Below are 18,278 nucleotides of genomic sequence, written 5' to 3' on the forward strand. Positions count from 1 at the left end.
AATAGGATCTCTTTACTTATATGTAACCAAATTTTCAGGTCAAGTATTTTCTCTGTGGCTGAATTAAATATTTATTTTGAACAGGTGATATGGCAGCTCAACCAGCTGATGAGGAAGAAAAGTTTAATAGTGTTTCGAATCAGTATCATCAGATTTACTTTCAACCCCTCATCCTTACAGGTATGCAACATAAAAAGGGTATTTTATGTGAATTAATAGTTGCTTTCATTACTAGAATGAGGTTTTTTGGGTGTTACTCTTTGGGACAGAGAGATTAACTGGTAAAGAAAAACACTATACTAAATTTGAATAAAATGTATGCATATGTCTTGTAGAACCTCCCACAGAAGATCATTTGTTGCAGAATACATTATGGCCTGAAGTTCAAAAGCTGTAAGTTATAGAAATGTTACAAAATGTCTTAGAAGCTCTTGTAACTGATTCCTGTAGTCTTGTACACAGTATTATTATAAATGTTTATAAGGCATCCATTGCAGTAATATGTTATGTTCTTAATATCCAGTGCTCTTATTCATTCATTTGCTAGTTGTTTTGATGTTGTGCATGCTCAATATGTAGGTTGTAAGAAACTTTTTAATATGGGTCAGTATACAAGTTTGCACTGGATAAATAGGAATTGATATACTTTTAAATAAGCTATTTCCATGTCTCTCAAGGTGGTATGTCTGTAGCATAGCATTCAAGTATAGCTCCTTGTCAGCTTCATGTAGGGCTTAACACTTTTGAACCCTCTTATTAAAAAGCCCCCTGTGACCTGCATCCTATTAAAACATTGATATTAAGACACATTAAGACTAAAGGGCTTATATCAGCAGCCTAGAATGATAGTCAGAAGCAGTGTTCAGAAGCTGTAGAAAACCTGTACTATATTCCCAGCCATAAATGCACTTATGCAAACACAGATCTTTCTGATCCATTGAAACTTTTTTCTCCAGGATTATATGGCAACAGAGAACAGAGCATTTACAATAAACATAAATCATGAGAAGTGTTTTCACGTAATATAGTCATGCCAACTAATATAAACCATTTGGGCAAAAGTAATACACACAATAAATAAAAAAATAAAGCATATATTGGAATTTTTTGTTCCTAAAATGCCAAAAATATGTGTTCTTGGTATTAATGGTGTTTTGAAATTTCATAAAATGACTGAAAAGGGTTTCACTGGCTTAAAAAACCCAAACCTGGGAGAATGGGTGAATCCAGCGGGACCACAACATTCTATTGCGCTTCATTCTGATCAGAGTAAACCTTATAATTGAGCAAGTCTGAACAAGAACACCACCAAACTCAGTCCAGTTTGTAAGGAAACTGAAATCAAGCAATTGTTTCAAATAAATACCCCTGCTGCATAGATCTGTATGCATCTGTGTGACAGTCAGCTGGAATTCCCAGAACTGTGAGCCACTTTATCCCTTTTAGCCACAGCAAGAGGAGCTTTGCTGCTAAGCGGACACACCAGCATGTCTGCCTTATCAGCAAACTCTTCAAGATGCTCTGCCAGTCCAAATCTTGCCTAGCAGGTAACAATCAGTGAACCCCAGTTCCTGAGTTCCCCAGAGATATCTTTCTCTGCAGTGCTCAGCTCCTCTTACTGTAGCATTCACAAAACTTACCAAGCCTGCTGCTCCTTTAAAGAGACAAATCCTCCTCTTCAATCAAAGTTGGTTTATGTTAAAAGTAAAACAAGTTTATTAACAAAAGGACATAAGTAAGTGAAACCAAGTATAAGGAATAAGGATAGAAATGTTTATGAAGAAACAAAAATAAAAATATACATCTAAGACTAAAATTCAACAAACTAGTCTTTGGTTCAAAGACATTTTTCTTTCCAGTCTTTCTTCCAGCATGGCTGACCAGTTTTTTAACCTGAACCCTTCAGAGAGTTCAGAGTGTTTTGGTTTCTTTGTCACCTCAGGTGAAGGATAAAATAGGGGTTATCTCCCCCTCCTTTTTGTAGTCCAGTAAACTTTTGAAATGTATTCTTTGAAAAGTAAGCCCAGACAAAGCCTCTCTTTCATACTGTGCTGCCTTTTCCTCCCACTTGTTCATTGATAGCTTTAGAGTAGCAGCCGTGTTAGTCTGTATCCGCAAAAAGAAGAACAGGAGGACTTGTGGCACCTTAGAGACTAACAAATTTATTAGAGCATAAGCTTTCGTGGACTACAGCCCACTTCTTCGGATGCATATAGAATGGAACATATATTGAGGAGATATATATACACACAGACAGAGAGCATAAACAGGTGGGAGTTGTCTTACCACCTCTGAGAGGCCAATTAATTAAGAGAAAACAAACTTTTGAAGTGATAATCAAGCTAGCTCAGTACAGACAGTTAGATAACAAGTGTGAGAATACTTACAAGGGGAGATAGATTCAATGTTTGTAATGGCTCAGCCATTCCCAGTCTTTATTCAAACCGGAGTTGATTGTGTCTAGTTTGCATATCAATTCTAGCTCAGCAGTTTCTCGTTGGAGTCTGTTTTTGAAGTTTTTCTGTTGTAATATAGCCACCCGCAGGTCTGTCACTGAATGACCAGACAGGTTAAAGTGTTCTCCCACTGGTTTTTGAGTATTTTGATTCCTGATGTCAGATTTGTGTCCATTAATTCTTTTGCGTAGAGACTGTCCGGTTTGGCCAATGTACATGGCAGAGGGGCATTGCTGGCACATGATGGCATATATCACATTGGTAGATGTGCAGGTGAACGAGCCCCTGATGGTATGGCTGATGTGATTAGGTCCTATGATGATGTCACTGGAATAGATATGTGGACAGAGTTGGCATCGGGGTTTGTTACAAGGATAGGTTCCTGGGTTAGTGGTTTTGTTCAGTGATGTGTGGTTGCTGGTGAGTATTTGCTTTAGGTTGGGGGGTTGTCTGTAAGCGAGGACAGGTCTGTCTCCCAAGATCTGTGAGAGTAAAGGATCATCTTTCAGGATAGGTTGTAGATCTCTGATGATGCGCTGGAGAGGTTTTAGTTGGGGGCTGAAGGTGACAGCTAGTGGTGTTCTGTTATTTTCTTTGTTGGGCCTGTCTTGTAGGAGGTGACTTCTGGGTACTCGTCTGGCTCTGTCAATCTGTTTTTTCACTTCAGCAGGTGGGTATTGTAGTTTTAAGAATGCTTGATAGAGATCTTGTAGGTGCTTGTCTCTATCCGAGGGATTGGAGCAAATGCGGTTATATCTTAGGGCTTGGCTGTAGACAATGGATCGTGTGGTGTGTCTTGGATGGAAGCTGGAGGCATGTAGGTAAGTGTAGCGGTCAGTAGGTTTCCGATATAGGGTGGTATTTATGTGACCATCGCTTATTAGCACAGTAGTGTCCAGGAAATGGACCGCTTGTGTGGATTGATCTAGGCTGAGGTTGATGGTGGGATGGAAATTATTGAAATCATGGTGAAATTCCTCAAGGGTTTCTTTTCCATGGGTCCAGATGATGAAGATGTCATCAATGTAGCGCAAGTAGAGTAGGGGCGTTAGGGGACGAGGGCTAATGAAGCGTTGTTCTAAGTCAGCCATAAAAATGTTGGCATATTGTGGGGCCATGCGGGTACCCATAGCAGTGCCGCTGACTTGAAGGTATATATTGTCCCCAAATGTGAAATAGTTGTGGGTGAGGACAAAATCACAAAGTTCAGCCACCAGGTTAGCTGTGACATTATCAGGGATACTGTTCCTGATAGCCCCACAATATGCCAACATTTTTATGGCTGACTTAGAACAACGCTTCCTTAGCTCTCGTCCCCTAACGCCCCTACTCTACTTGCGCTACATTGATGACATCTTCATCATCTGGACCCATGGAAAAGAAGCCCTTGAGGAATTTCACCATGATTTCAATAATTTCCATCCCACCATCAACCTCAGCCTAGATCAATCCACACAAGCGGTCCATTTCCTGGACACTACTGTGCTAATAAGCGATGGTCACATAAATACCACCCTATATCGGAAACCTACTGACCGCTACACTTACCTACATGCCTCCAGCTTCCATCCAGGACACACCACACGATCCATTGTCTACAGCCAAGCCCTAAGATATAACCGCATTTGCTCCAATCCCTCGGATAGAGACAAGCACCTACAAGATCTCTATCAAGCATTCTTAAAACTACAATACCCACCTGCTGAAGTGAAAAAACAGATTGACAGAGCCAGACGAGTACCCAGAAGTCACCTCCTACAAGACAGGCCCAACAAAGAAAATAACAGAACACCACTAGCTGTCACCTTCAGCCCCCAACTAAAACCTCTCCAGCGCATCATCAGAGATCTACAACCTATCCTGAAAGATGATCCTTTACTCTCACAGATCTTGGGAGACAGACCTGTCCTCGCTTACAGACAACCCCCCAACCTAAAGCAAATACTCACCAGCAACCACACATCACTGAACAAAACCACTAACCCAGGAACCTATCCTTGTAACAAACCCCGATGTCAACTCTGTCCACATATCTATTCCAGTGACATCATCATAGGACCTAATCACATCAGCCATACCATCAGGGGCTCGTTCACCTGCACATCTACCAATGTGATATATGCCATCATGTGCCAGCAATGCCCCTCTGCCATGTACATTGGCCAAACCGGACAGTCTCTACGCAAAAGAATTAATGGACACAAATCTGACATCAGGAATCAAAATACTCAAAAACCAGTGGGAGAACACTTTAACCTGTCTGGTCATTCAGTGACAGACCTGCGGGTGGCTATATTACAACAGAAAAACTTCAAAAACAGACTCCAACGAGAAACTGCTGAGCTAGAATTGATATGCAAACTAGACACAATCAACTCCGGTTTGAATAAAGACTGGGAATGGCTGAGCCATTACAAACATTGAATCTATCTCCCCTTGTAAGTATTCTCACACTTGTTATCTAACTGTCTGTACTGAGCTAGCTTGATTATCACTTCAAAAGTTTGTTTTCTCTTAATTAATTGGCCTCTCAGAGGTGGTAAGACAACTCCCACCTGTTTATGCTCTCTGTCTGTGTGTATATATATCTCCTCAATATATGTTCCATTCTATATGCATCCGAAGAAGTGGGCTGTAGTCCACGAAAGCTTATGCTCTAATAAATTTGTTAGTCTCTAAGGTGCCACAAGTCCTCCTGTTCTTCTTTTTATTGATAGCTTTGTTTATCTTGTATGCAAATGTACCTTCATTGTCTCTGCTTGAGAACCCTGCTGATCAGACAAACAAATACACATTCCTTTGTCTAGGGCAGACTGAGCTTACCCATTGCTAGCTGAACACATTTTCAGAACATAATTCTAGCACATAATTCTTTGTACACATCCTGTATGTGTACACCATTCCATGATGTTCAGGAACATTGTGTTACTAGTTTGTATATGATACTTTACATTACAGCTTATAAATACATATTATGACAACAATGAGTTGGGATATACTGGGCTGGTCAGGTCAGCTAAAACTCACTGCTAGATACCAGGGAGCCCTTTATCTTCTGGCACTGGGATGCTCTGAGGGCCACAATCTGACACAAGGAGATTCATTTTTCCTGATGGTATTGACTTCAGCTCATAGAGTGTGCTCCAAGCTCTAGTGGCTAATTTACTGTAAAACAGACCCACTCAAGATTCTTTTTCAAGGTGATTGATGGGATTCCCCCCTCTGTTGGAGCCTATCATCGTGCCAATGGTCTTCCCATGCTCTCTTGCCCATCCTACGAATGGCCCATAATTCACATCAAAAGGTCCTTGGGATTCTGCTTGTATTGATCTACCATCTTTGTGTGTCCAAGATGAAAGTATTCATATTTTTTCTTATTTTAGAAAGTTAAAGTTCAAGATTGACCATTTATTCTCCCCTGCCTTGGGGTAACCAGTTAAAAGTGTGGGGGAGAAGTCTAGCTGCATTTCAGTATATCCTGTATTCTTATGCAGTAATGCAATTTTGACATTTTTGTGATCCACATTACTTGAAATCATAACTATATTACAGTTTAGGGGTAGGGTTGTGGGTGGCGTATTTAATCTAATTGATTGCCCTGTATTTTTAGAGATACAGAATCTTTTTAAAGAGACTCTTAAGAACAGAAGAATGGCCATACTGGGTCAGACCAAAGGTCCATCCAGCCCAGTATCTTGTCTACCGACAGTGGCCAATGCCAGGTGCCCCAGAGGGAGTGAACCTAACAGGTAATGATCAAGTGATCTCTCTCCTGCCATCCATCTCCACCCCCTGACAAACAGAAGCTAGGGACACCATTCCTTACCCATCCTGGCTAATAACCATTAATGGACTTAACCTCCATGAATTTATCTAGTTCTCTTTTAAACCCTGTTATAGTCCTAGCCTTCACAACCTCCTCAGGCAAGGAGTTCCATAGGTTGACTGTGCGCTGTGTGAAGAAGAACTTCCTTTTATTTGTTTTAAACCTGCTGCCCATTAATTTCATTTGATGGCACCTAGTTCTTATATTATGGAAACAAGTAAATAACTTTTCCTTATTCACTTTCTCCACACCACTCATGATTTTCTATACCTCTATCATATCCCCCCTTAGTCTCCTCTTTTCCAAGTTGAAAAGTCCTAGCCTCTTTAATCTCTGCCCATATGGGACCAGTTCCAAACCCCTAATCATTTTAGTTGCCCTTCTCCGAACCTTTTCTAATGCCAGTATATCTTTTTTGAGATGAGGAGACCACATATGTACGCAGTATTCAAGATGTGGGCGTACCATGGATTTATATAAGGGCAATAAGATATTCTCCATTTTATTCTCTATCCCTTTTTGAATGATTCCTAACATCCTGTTTGCTTTTTTGACTGCTGCTGCACACTGCGTGGACGTCTTCAGAGAACTATTCACGATGAATCCAAGATCTCTTTCCTGATTAGTTGTAGCTAAATTAGCCCCCCCCATCTTATTGTATGTATAGTTGGGGTTATTCTTTCCAGTGTGCATTATTTTACATTTATCCACATGAAATTTCATTTGCCATTTTGTTGCCCAGTCACTTAGTTTTGTGAGATCTTTTTGAAGTTCTTCACAGTCTGCTTTGGTCTTAACTATCTTGAGCAGTTTAGTATCATCTGCAAACTTTGCCACCTCAATGTTTTACCCCTTTCTCCAGATCATTTATGAATAAGTTGAATAGGATTGGTCCGAGGACTGACCGTTGGGGAACACCATTAGTTACCCCTCTCCATTCTGAAAATTTACCATTTATTCCTGCCCTTTGTTCCCTGTCTTTTAACCAGTTCTCAATCTATGAAAGGATCTTCCCTCTTATCCCATGACAACTTAATTTATGTAAGAGCCTTTGGTGAGGAACCTTGTCAAAGGCTTTCTGGAAATCTAAGTACACTATGTCCACTGGATCCCCTGTGTCCATATATTTGTTGACCCCTTCAAAGAACTCTAATAGATTAGTAAGACATGATTTCCCTTTACAGAAACCATGTTGATTTTTGCGCAACAATTTATGTTCTTCTATGTGTCTGACAATTTTATTCTTTACTATTGTTTCAATTAATTTGCCCGGTACTGACGTTAGACTTACCGGTCTGTAATTGCTGGGATCACCTCTAGAGCCCTTTTTAGATATTGGCGTTACATTAGCTATCTTCCAGTCATTGGGTACAGAAGCTGATTTAAAGGACAGGTTACAAACCATAGTTAATAGTTTCGCAATTTCACATTTGAGTTCCTTCAGAACTCTTGGGTGAATGCCATCTGGTCCTGGTGACTTGTTACTGTTACTGTTATTAATTCCAAAACCTCCTCTAGTGACACTTCAATCTGTGACAATTCCTCAGATTTGTCACCTACAAAGGACGGCTCAGGTTTGGGAATCTCCCTAACATCCTCAGCTGTGAAGACCTGAAGCAAAGAATTAATTTAGTTTCTCCTCAATGACTTTATCATCTTTAAGTGCTCCTTTTGTATCTCGATCGTCCAGGGGCCCCACTGGTTGTTTAGCAGTGTGGCGGGGCAACGACTCACCGGCGCGGTGCCTCCTGCTGGTCATCCTGGGAATCAGGTCTTTCCAGCCCAGAGCGCCCTCTGCAGGCTGGCTGATATCTCGCCTGCCGCTGGCCCTGTGTCCCTCCCGGATCCCGGCACCCTTTGCCCAGGGGTTCTGCCCACCGTAGTATCCCCTCACTCTGGGTCTCCCAGGGGAACCCCCAACCCTTTCTCCCCACCTCGCCTCTGTGGCTACTGCCAACCATTGTTGAGCCCCTGGTCCCTGGGGCAGACCGCAGTCTGTAAACCACTCATCATCGGCGAGGGGGGTTGGACCAGCTGCCTCTGCTTATCTCTGGGCTGCCCCTCTGCAGCCCCCGTACTCTTTGTGGGCCCTTAACTCGGCCTGCAGCCTGGGGGTTTGCTAAGCTGGAACTCTCCAGCTCCCTCTGCCCTTCCCCAGCACTGCTCCACCCTAGGTACCCTCCTCAGCTTCCCAGGCAGCCAGGTCTCTCAGAGAAGCTAGAGAGAGAGTGTCCTCTTGAGCTCCTGGCTCACAGTCCTTTTATAGGGCCAGCTGTGGCCTGATTGGGGCATGGCCTCGGCTGGTGGCTGCTTCCCCAATCAGCCTTTCCCAAGCCACAGCCCTCTCCAGGGCTGCTTTTAACCTCTCCGGGCAGGAGCGGGGTGACCTCCCCGCTACAAGCAGGCTTCCTGCTTCTGATGTACTTAAACAACATTTTATTACCATCATTGGAGTTTTTGGCTAGATGTTCTTCAAACTCCTTTTTGGCTTTTCTTATTACATTTTTACACTTAATTTGGCAGTGTTTATGCTCCTTTCTATTTACCTCACTAGGATTTGACGTCCACTTTTTAAAAGATGCCTTTTTATCTCTCACTGCTGCTTTTACATGGTTGTTAAGCCACAGTGGCTCTTTTTTAGTTCATTTACTGTGTATTTTAATTTGGGGTATACATTTAAGTTGGGCTTCTATTATGGTGTCTTTGAAAAGTGTCCAGGCAGCTTGCAGGGATTTCACTCTAGTCACTGTACCTTTTAATTTCTGTTTAACTAACCTCCTCATTTTTGCATAGTTCCCCTTTCTGAAATTAAATGCCACAGTGTTGGGCTGTTGAGGTGTTCTTCCCACCACAGGAATGTTAAATGTTATTATATTATGGTCACTATTTTCAAGTGGTCCCGTTACAGTTACCTCTTGGACCAGATCCTGCGCTCCACTCAAGACTAAATCAAGAATTGCCTCTCCCTTGTGGGTTCCTGTACCAGTTGCTCCAAGAAGCAGCCATTTAAAGTACACCTCTACCCTGATAGAACGCTGTCCTCGGGAGCCAAAAAATCTTACCGCGTTGTGGGTGAAACCGCGTTATATCGAACTTGCTTTGATCCACCAGAGCACGCAGCCCCGCCCCCCTGGAGCGTTGCTTTACCGCGTTATATCCGAATTCATGTTCTATTGGGTCGCATTATATCGGGGTAGAGGTGTATCGAGAAATTTTGTCTCTGCATTTTGTCCTGAGGTGACATGTACCCAGTCAATATGGGGATAATTGAAATCCCCCACTATTACTGAGTTCTTTATTTTGGTAGCCTCTCTAATCTCCCTTAGCATTTTATCCTCAATATCACTGTCCTGGTCAGGTGGTCGATAATAGATCCCTACTGTTATATTCTTATTAGAGCATGGAATTACTATCCATAGAGATTCTATGGAACATGTAGATTCATTTAAGCTTTTTACTTCATTTGATTCTACATTTTCTTTCACATATAGTGCCACTCCCTCCCCCGCCCACATGACCTGTTCTGTCCTTCGGTATATTTTGTACCCCAGAATGATTGTCCTCACTCCACCAGGTTTCTGGGTTGCCTATTATATCAATATCCTCCTTTAACATGAGGCACTCTAGTTCACCCATCTTATTGTTTAGACTTCTAGCATTTGTGTACAAGCACTTTAAAAACTTGTCACTGTTTATTTGTCTGCCCTTTTCTGATGTGTCAGATTCTTTTTTATGTGAATGTTTCTCGTCTGATCTGGCCCATACTTTATCCTCTTCCATTCTCTCCTCCTGACTAAAACCTAGAGAATCTCTATCAATAGACTCTCCTCTAAGATAAGTCTCTGTCCAATCCACGTGCTCCTCTGCAGCAATTGGCTTTCCCCCATTTCTTAAAACTTAAAAACTGCTCTGCAACCTTTTTAATGTTAAGTGCCAGCAGTCTGGTTCCGCTTTGGTTTAGGTGGAGCCCATCCTTTAGGCTCCCTCTATCCCAAAAGTTTCCCCAGTTCCTAATAAATCTTAACCCCTCCTCTCTACACCATCGTCTCATCCACACATTGAGACTCTGAAGCTCTGCCTGCCTACCTGGCCCTGCGCGTGGAACTGGAAGCATATCTGAGAATGCCACCATAGAGGTCCTGGATTTCAGTCTCTTTCCTAGCAGCCTAAATTTGGCCTCCAGGACATCTCTCCTACCCTTCCCTATGTCTTTGGTACCTACATGTACCACGACCACTGGCTCCTGCCCAGCATGACACATAAGTCTGTCTAGATACCTCGAGAGATCCGCAACCTTCGCACCAGGCAGGCAAGTCACCATACGGTTCTCTCGGTCATCACAAACTCAGCTATCTATGTTTCTAATGATCGACTCTCCCATCACCAATACCTACCTTTTCTTAATGACTGGAGTTCCCTCCCTCAGAGAGGTACCCTCAGTGCGAAAGGATACCCCAACATCATCTGGAAGGAGGGCCCAACTACGGGAAGGTTTCCCTTTGCTCCCATTGACTGCTCTCCTTCCCTGAGCCTTTCATCCTCCTTAACAGCGCAGGGGCTGTCCGACTGGAGGTGGGACAAATTTACAGTGTCCCGGAAAGCCTCATCAACATACCTCTCTGCCTCCCTTAGCTCCTCCAGTTCAGCCACCCTGGCCTCCAAAGCCCATAAGCGGTCTCTGAGGGCCAGGAGCTCCTTGCACTGAATGCACACAGACGCCACCCGCCCACAGGGCAGGTAATCATACATGCTACACTGAGCGCAATAAACAGGATAGCCCCCACTCTGCTGCTGGGCTTCTGCCTGCATTCTCTCCTTCAGCTACCTAGGTTAATGAAAGGGTTTTTGTTTAAATCACAAAGTTTTGATTATAGTTTAGTGTAAAGGTCTTAAAGAATGGCAAGTGTCTCTCGCCCCCCTCCCAAACTCCATCTCAAAACTCCTTTAGCGGCCCCTGTTTGCAAATTCTCATTATTTGATAAATAGGCAGTGGGATGTAAAATATTCTTGGCTTTCAATTTTATTGCACAGCATTAATCTTAAAAGCAACATGAAATCACATAATGTAGATTGCATGTGGCCGTAGCAGCTGGAAAACCATGTTAGGAACTAGTCTGCTAAAAATAGCTTGCTTGTCACCTGCATTTCTGTGCCAAATATTCAAGCTTTAACTCCATCACCAGAATTTGAAAAAATTAATGTTGAATTTTCATAAATATTTAATTGACTAGATAATAATACTAAAAAAAAATCTACTGAAGTGATTGCACAACCTAACTGCCATATAAAGAATGTGACACATTCTGAGAGATGATACAATTTAAAATTTATACTAATCTTTTTGGAAAATTGCAATATAGAATTAGTATGCAGCAGTTTTGTGTAAATACTGTCTGCTTGAACTATTGCACCATGAAGCACTTTTGCAATTAACACCAAAATGTTTTCAGAAATGTGTATATATATGTATATCCTGTATCATATATTTGAAAGTTCTTGATTGCTTACTTCAGCAGTACGTGAACTAATTTCATCAGAGTGATTACTGCAAACTTTGAAAGTCACACAATTTTACCTGTGCGCAAGAGTTTTGTTTATTATGCAGTGCCAGGGCAAAATGAGTTGTGTGCTATTCTGTTGAAAATGTAGCTCCTTTACACTTCCAAGCTCCTTCCACAAACTAAGCCCAATTGTAGGAGGCTTGCCCACTCGCCACTAGTGTGTCGTCTTGCATCTAGGTTGAGGAATATAAATCTCACTGCATTGGGTGCCTGCTTGTTGCTTGCTCTGCGATAGTCTTTCTTCTGGTAACTTGGCCCTCTGGCCAGGTCACCATTTAGTCCCCACCCTTTTCAGGGTTACAGAGTTCAACAAACAAGTCCAACAAATAATTTCTAGACCTTGTGTTGCATCAGCCACAGATGCTTGCTCCAGCCTTCCAGATATGTCCACCATTTAGTGCCTGGGATACTGACTGTAGACTTTCTCTCCCTGCAGTCGCTAAATTGCAGATTTTATCTTTGGGTACGTAGTTTTGCTTATATCAATAGCTTTCTATAGTGCCTGCATATTATAAAACTTGTACTCAATATAGTAGCTTCATGTTTTCCCCAACTACATTATAGATCTTCAATGAATTATTTTAATCTAGAGGCAAACTGCACTTTGATTTTCATCATTACTCACCATTCAAAGTTTCTTCTAAAATTTCTGCTTTCTCGTTATCAGAACTTTTAACTATTTTGTCAGTTCCAATAAAACCTGAGATGTAACTTCTCTTATTCTGAATTCCATTCCTTCATTCTGATTTTCTGGTATATTTCTGATGCTTTGATATCTTTATTTAACCTTTTACAATACTTCCTCCAACTTTCTTTGATTTTGTTACAATGCTTTGTGGTATTGCCTTACTTCTTTTATACTTCATTAGATCTTCACTGTTCATAGTAAATTTTTGCTTTCTTATAAGCTTTATTTTTTAACTGACATTTCACACTCCTCATTCCACCATGGAAGTGAGTTTTTAGTTTTGGGGTATTTTAATATCTTAGATATGGCTATAGTAGCTGCTGCTATTATCCTCTTTATTACGTTGTCATTGAAATTTTCTGTGTCAACACTCACACAGTGATCATTCACAGATTCAGTATATTTTACTTGTGAAAAGCTCCCAGTTAGCTTTCTGAAAATTCTAGGTGGGTAATTTTCCATTACCTCCAGCCTTACCTTGTCCTTGAAAAGTAAAGGGAAATGATCAGTCCCCATTCCTCCTTCCATATATATTTCCCAGTTGCATTTGCTTGCAATAACTGCTGTTGTTATTCCCAGGTCTAAGCAAGAAAACCTACCATCTGGTGCATTAAATCTAGTTGGGGTGCCATCAGTTAAAACCTGTAGATTGTTTTTGTCTATTAAATCTTTCTAGGCATGTGCCATTACGATCAGTTGTCCTACTTCCCATAAATTATTATGACTATTTAGATCACCTCATGTAATACATGGTCTTTTACCATTCTTCACTGTTTCTTGTGATTCTGAGCGTTCTAATTTCCCACAGAGGTTATAGGTATTATAAATCCTTAAAGAAATATTTCTCTTCTGCATTGGGATCTCAACAGCATGAATATGATCCATTGACAGATTACTAACACACAAGAATTTTTCCACTTTCCTTGCTTTTCATTTTCATTTTTTCTGATTTTTCCCTTGTTTCTGATGCACAGTTTATCACTTCTATCATAAATGCAATAAACCTCCCTTTTTCACTACTAATATATTATTGCTTGTTTCTTCTGCAATGTTTATCATATTCTTTATAGAATGAGGCAGTTCCCCTTTTTCTGGGCTGCTTTTCTTTTCCTTTTTTGTCTGATGTCTTTTCAGCTTCTGCATAAGATATGTTAACAGTCTTCATCTTCAACAGTCTAACACACAAGAGGGGAGGGATAGCTCAGTGGTTTAAACATTGGCCTGCTAAACCCAGGGTTGTGAGTTCAATCCTTGAGGGGGGCCATTTAGGGATCGGGGGCAAAAATCTGTCTGGGGATTGGTCCTGCTTTGAGCAGGGGGTTGGACTGAGGTCCCTTCCAACCCTGATATTCTATGATTCCCCATGGCAGCTGGGAGTGGCAGATCCCCCTTGCCACCCATGGTGGCTGAGATGTGGGGTTCCCCCCTGCCACCTGTGGTGGCTGGGAGCTGTGGGGGTACCTCTCAGCTCCCTGCCTCCACAGACAGCAGGGGCCAGCACTGGCTGAAGTCATGGAGGTCTTTGGAAGTTATGGATTCCGTGACCTATGTGACTAAATCGCAGCCTTACTAATTAGACATTTACTTACTAACACTCTGTTTTCTCCTGTGCTTTTTGTTATCTTCTTATCAGTCAGTTCCAGTGGTGTCCCATATGTCCTTGGTTTCTGTCAAATACTCTGGTAGCTGGCACGCTATTTTAACTTTCCCTAAAATTTTAGTTTTTAGCAGTATTCATGAGCCTGCTCTTTATTTTTACATTCAACTAAAAGATCCCCATCTTGCAACCTTCTGGCTCTTACTATATGCCCTATATATTTTTAATTCTGTCAGCTACTTTCACAGGATTAGTGTCACCTATTCTTATTTCCATGGCTAGTGATCATAACATTGTGGCTTATTTCTTTTCTCAGCTTTGCTTTTTTGTCTATGTCATCATCTGAGCCAGCTTCTACTCTTTCTTCCCTCTCTTCCCCCACCACCACCTTGTATCTTACATTTCATCCATTCAGCCACTTTCTGCTTGGAACATTCTCTCTTTATGCTAACCAGATTGCTCCTGCCCAGCTGGGCTTCATGATCAGTTAAGCCTCTCTCTCCCTCCAGGTGCAGCCAGGTAACATAATTGGCCTCTCAGGCCCACATGAACTCATTAAGGAACTCTGTGGGGTACACACCCCATCACACCCCACCCATTTCAGATGCTATCCATAGTAGATTGATTATGTTGGAATATATGCACATGCATGCTGTTTGTGTTCTGCTGGCCTCGTGGGGTTTGGCTCCTTCTTAATTGGGGAAAAAATAAGTGGTGCTAAGCATCACTCACTCATGGTGCAAAATGAATTAATTAGTCGTGATATAGTTAAATGACGACATTTGATCATTGAAGGCAAACTGGGAAGTTCATACCTCCAAGCATTTGTTTCAGCCTCACTGCAAACTCAGATGTGCAGAAAGAATAGCAAATATGGCAGGCGACCAGCTTGGCTTAACAGTGAAATCTTAGGTGAGCTTAAACACAAAAAGGAAGCTTACAAGAAGTGGAAACTTGGACAGATAACTAGAGAGGAGTATAAAAATATTGCTCGAGCATGCAGGGGTGTAATCATGAAAGCCAAAGCACAATTGGAGTTGCAGCTAGCAAGGGATATGAAGGGTAACAAGAAAGGTTTCTACAGGTATGTTAGCAACAAGAAGAAGGTCAGGGAAAGTGTGGGACCCTTACTGAATGGGGGAGGCATTTCCATGATGTGGAAAAAGCTGAAGTACTCAATTTTTTTTTTTGCCTTGGTCTTCACAGACAAGGTCAGCTCCCAGACTTCTGCACTGGGCAGCACAATACGGAGAGGAGGTGAGCAGCCCCCAGTGGTGAAAGAACAAGTTAAGGACTATTTAGAAAAGCTGGGCATGCACAAGTCCATGGGGCTGAATGCAGTGCATCCGAGGGTGCTGAGGGAGTTGGCTGATGTGATTGCAGAACCATTGGCCATTATCTTTGAAAACTCATGGCAATTGAAGGAGGTCCTGGATGACTGGAAAAAGGCGAATATAGTACCCATCTTTTAAAAAGGGAAGAAAGAGAATCCGAGGAATTACAGACTGGTCAGCCTCACCTCAGTCCATGGAAAAATCATGGAGCAGGTCCTCAAGGAATCCATTTTGAAGCACTTGGAGGAAAGGAAGGTGATGAGGAACAGTCAACATATATTCACCAAGGGCAAGTCATGCCTCACCAACCTGATTGCCTTCTATGATGAGATAACTGGCTCTGTGGATATGGGGAAAGCGGTGGACATGATATACCTTGACTTTAGCAAGCTTTTGATATGGTCTCCCACAGTATTCTTGCCAGCAAGTTAAAGAAGTACGGATTGGATGAATGGACTATAAGGTGGATAGAAAGCTAGCTAGATTGTCGGGCTCAATGGGTAGTGATCAATGGCTTGATGTCTAGTTGGCAGCCGGTATCAAGTGGAGTGTCCTGGGGGTCGGTCCTGGGGCCGGTTTTGTTCAATATCTTCATTAATGATATGGATGATGGGACAGATTGCACCCTCAGCAAGTTCGTGGGTGACACTAAGCTGGGGGGAGAGGTAGATACGCTGGAGGGTAGGGATAGGGTCCAGAGGGAACTAGACAAATTAGAGGATTGGGCCACAAGAAATCTGATGAGATTCAACAAGGACAAGTGCAGAGTCCTGCACTTCGGACAGAAGAATCCCATGCACTGCTACAGGTTGGGGACTGACTGGCTAAGCGGCAGTTCTACAGAAAAAGACCTGGGCTGGTTACAGTGGACGAGAAGCTGGATGTGAGTCAACAATGTGCTCTTGTTGCCAAGAAGGCTAACGGCATATTGGGCTGCATTAGTAGAAGCATTGCTAGCAAATCGAGGGAAGTGATTATTAGCCTCTATTCGGCACTGGTGAGGCCACATCTGGAGTATTGTGTCCAATTTTGGTCCCCCCATTACAGAAGGGACATGGAGAAATTGGAGAGAGTCCAGCGGAGGGCAACGAAAATGATCAGGGGGTTGGGGCACATGACTTACAAGGAGAGGCTGAGGGAACTGGGCTTGTTTAGTCTGCAGAAGAGAAGAGTGAGGGGGGATTTGATAGCAGCCTTCAACTACCTGAAGGAGGTTCCAAAGAGAATGGAGCTCGGCTGTTCTCAGTGGTGGCAGATGACAGAGCAAGGAGCAATGGTCTCAAGTTGCAGTGGGGAAGGTCTAGGTTGGATATTAGGAAAAACTATTTCACTAGGATGGTGGTGAAGCACTGGAATAGGTTACCTAGGGAGATGGTGGAATCTCCATCCGTAGAGGTTTTTAAGGCCCAGCTTGACAAAGCCCTGGCTGGGATGATTTAGTTGGGATTGGTCCTGTTTTGAGGAGGGGGTTGGACTAGATGACCTCCTGAGGTCTCTTCCAACACTAATCTATGATTCTGTGTTACACTCGGTTCAAATTTACAGGATTTTATTTGCAATCATGACAGTTAGATACTTGTTTTAAAACAAAGCTTAGATTTTAGAGCACAAGATGACATCTTGGAGAGATGCAAGAATGCCATACTTGAGTACACCCACCCTCATCTCCCACCACTCTCAATTGAATCCCTCCAGCTTAGAGTCTGTAGAGCAGGGTTCCCTAGCTTTTCAAAACCAAGAACTGCATCAACAACTTCCCAGAGAGTTAGTGGCTGCACCTGCTTGCCATATACATTTGCCACCTTAATCATGCTTTATGATCATCTTTAGAAAACAAACCTGTTTTATTTCAGTGGCAGTTTTGTCATAATACCTACTTTAAAGTCAGGGAGCCACATTATTCTATAAGCCATGCCATTGAAAGAGCCCGGTGCTCAACATTTGGACAGCTCTAGGGAAACAATCGTCCATTTGCAGGGGAAAGTGCTGAAATGAAATACTGTATTTTCTGGCGTATAAGACTACTTTTTAACCCAGGAAAATCTTCTCAAAAGTCGGGGGTCGTCTTATACGCCGGGTATCGTCTTATAGGGCGGGTGCTGAAACTTCCGAGCCGGACTGGAGAATCTGCGGTCGCCGCATATGGTGGGGGGAGCTCAAAAACGGCCGCGGCCGCATCCCCGCCCGATGACAAGGTGAGGGGGCGCCTCACCGGGAAGGTGTAAGTGAAGGGCAGAGCAAGCTGCAGGCGTCCGGGACGCCTGGGGTATGGAAAAAAGAGAGAGAGCGGCGCTGTGCCCAGAAAAACACGCCTCTTTCACCCGTCTGGCCCGCCCTTGTATCCTATTACCGTACCTCCTTCTCTGCCTCTCAGATCTCGCTCCTGAGGACTGCAGTGAAGCGACGCAGGCGCGCATGTGCGAGATCTGAGAGGCAGAGAAGGAGGTAATAGGATACAAGGGCGGGCCAGACGGGTGAAAGAGGCATGTTTGCGCTACCGCTCTGATAGTCTTGGAGACAGGGAGGGCTGGGCAGGCAGGGAGAGCTGACCAATCCAAGCAGGCTTTGTATACAACAACCAGCCAATCGCCGGTAAGGTACATCGCTTGCCGTGATTGGCTGGTTGTTGTATACTGGGTACCACATACAGTACAGCACCAGTATCTGTACCTGTTCATACAGTATAGCACCAGTACATACAGTACAGTATACAAATGTCCAACAGTCAAAACCCCATCATGGCTCCACCAGCAAGAAGAAAGAAATATGAAGCCAGTTTCAAACTTAAAGTTGTAAACTTTGCCATGGAACATAAT

The 18,278-nt window shown here is 42.8% G+C and overlaps 1 protein-coding gene across 9 annotated transcripts in view; it reads left to right on the forward strand.

Annotated features, from left to right (window-relative positions):
* Positions 1-18,278, forward strand: part of ELP2 (elongator acetyltransferase complex subunit 2) — a 150,753-nt gene that overhangs the window by 105,061 nt on the left and 27,414 nt on the right. For 5 of the 9 annotated variants that reach the window (XM_065584135.1, XM_065584136.1, XM_065584138.1 and 2 more), the window contains exons 15-16: positions 85-180; positions 336-393. In XM_065584135.1, coding sequence (XP_065440207.1) covers positions 85-180; positions 336-393 — 154 coding nt within the window. Of the gene's footprint in view, positions 1-84; positions 181-335; positions 394-15,334; positions 15,386-18,278 lie in introns of all 9 variants that reach the window. The other 4 variants (XM_065584139.1, XM_065584132.1, XM_065584133.1 and 1 more) reach the window with 1 other exon arrangement.

Source organism: Chrysemys picta, chromosome 2 (genome assembly GCF_011386835.1).
Source record: "Chrysemys picta bellii isolate R12L10 chromosome 2, ASM1138683v2, whole genome shotgun sequence".
Classification (NCBI taxonomy): Eukaryota; Metazoa; Chordata; order Testudines; family Emydidae; genus Chrysemys; species Chrysemys picta.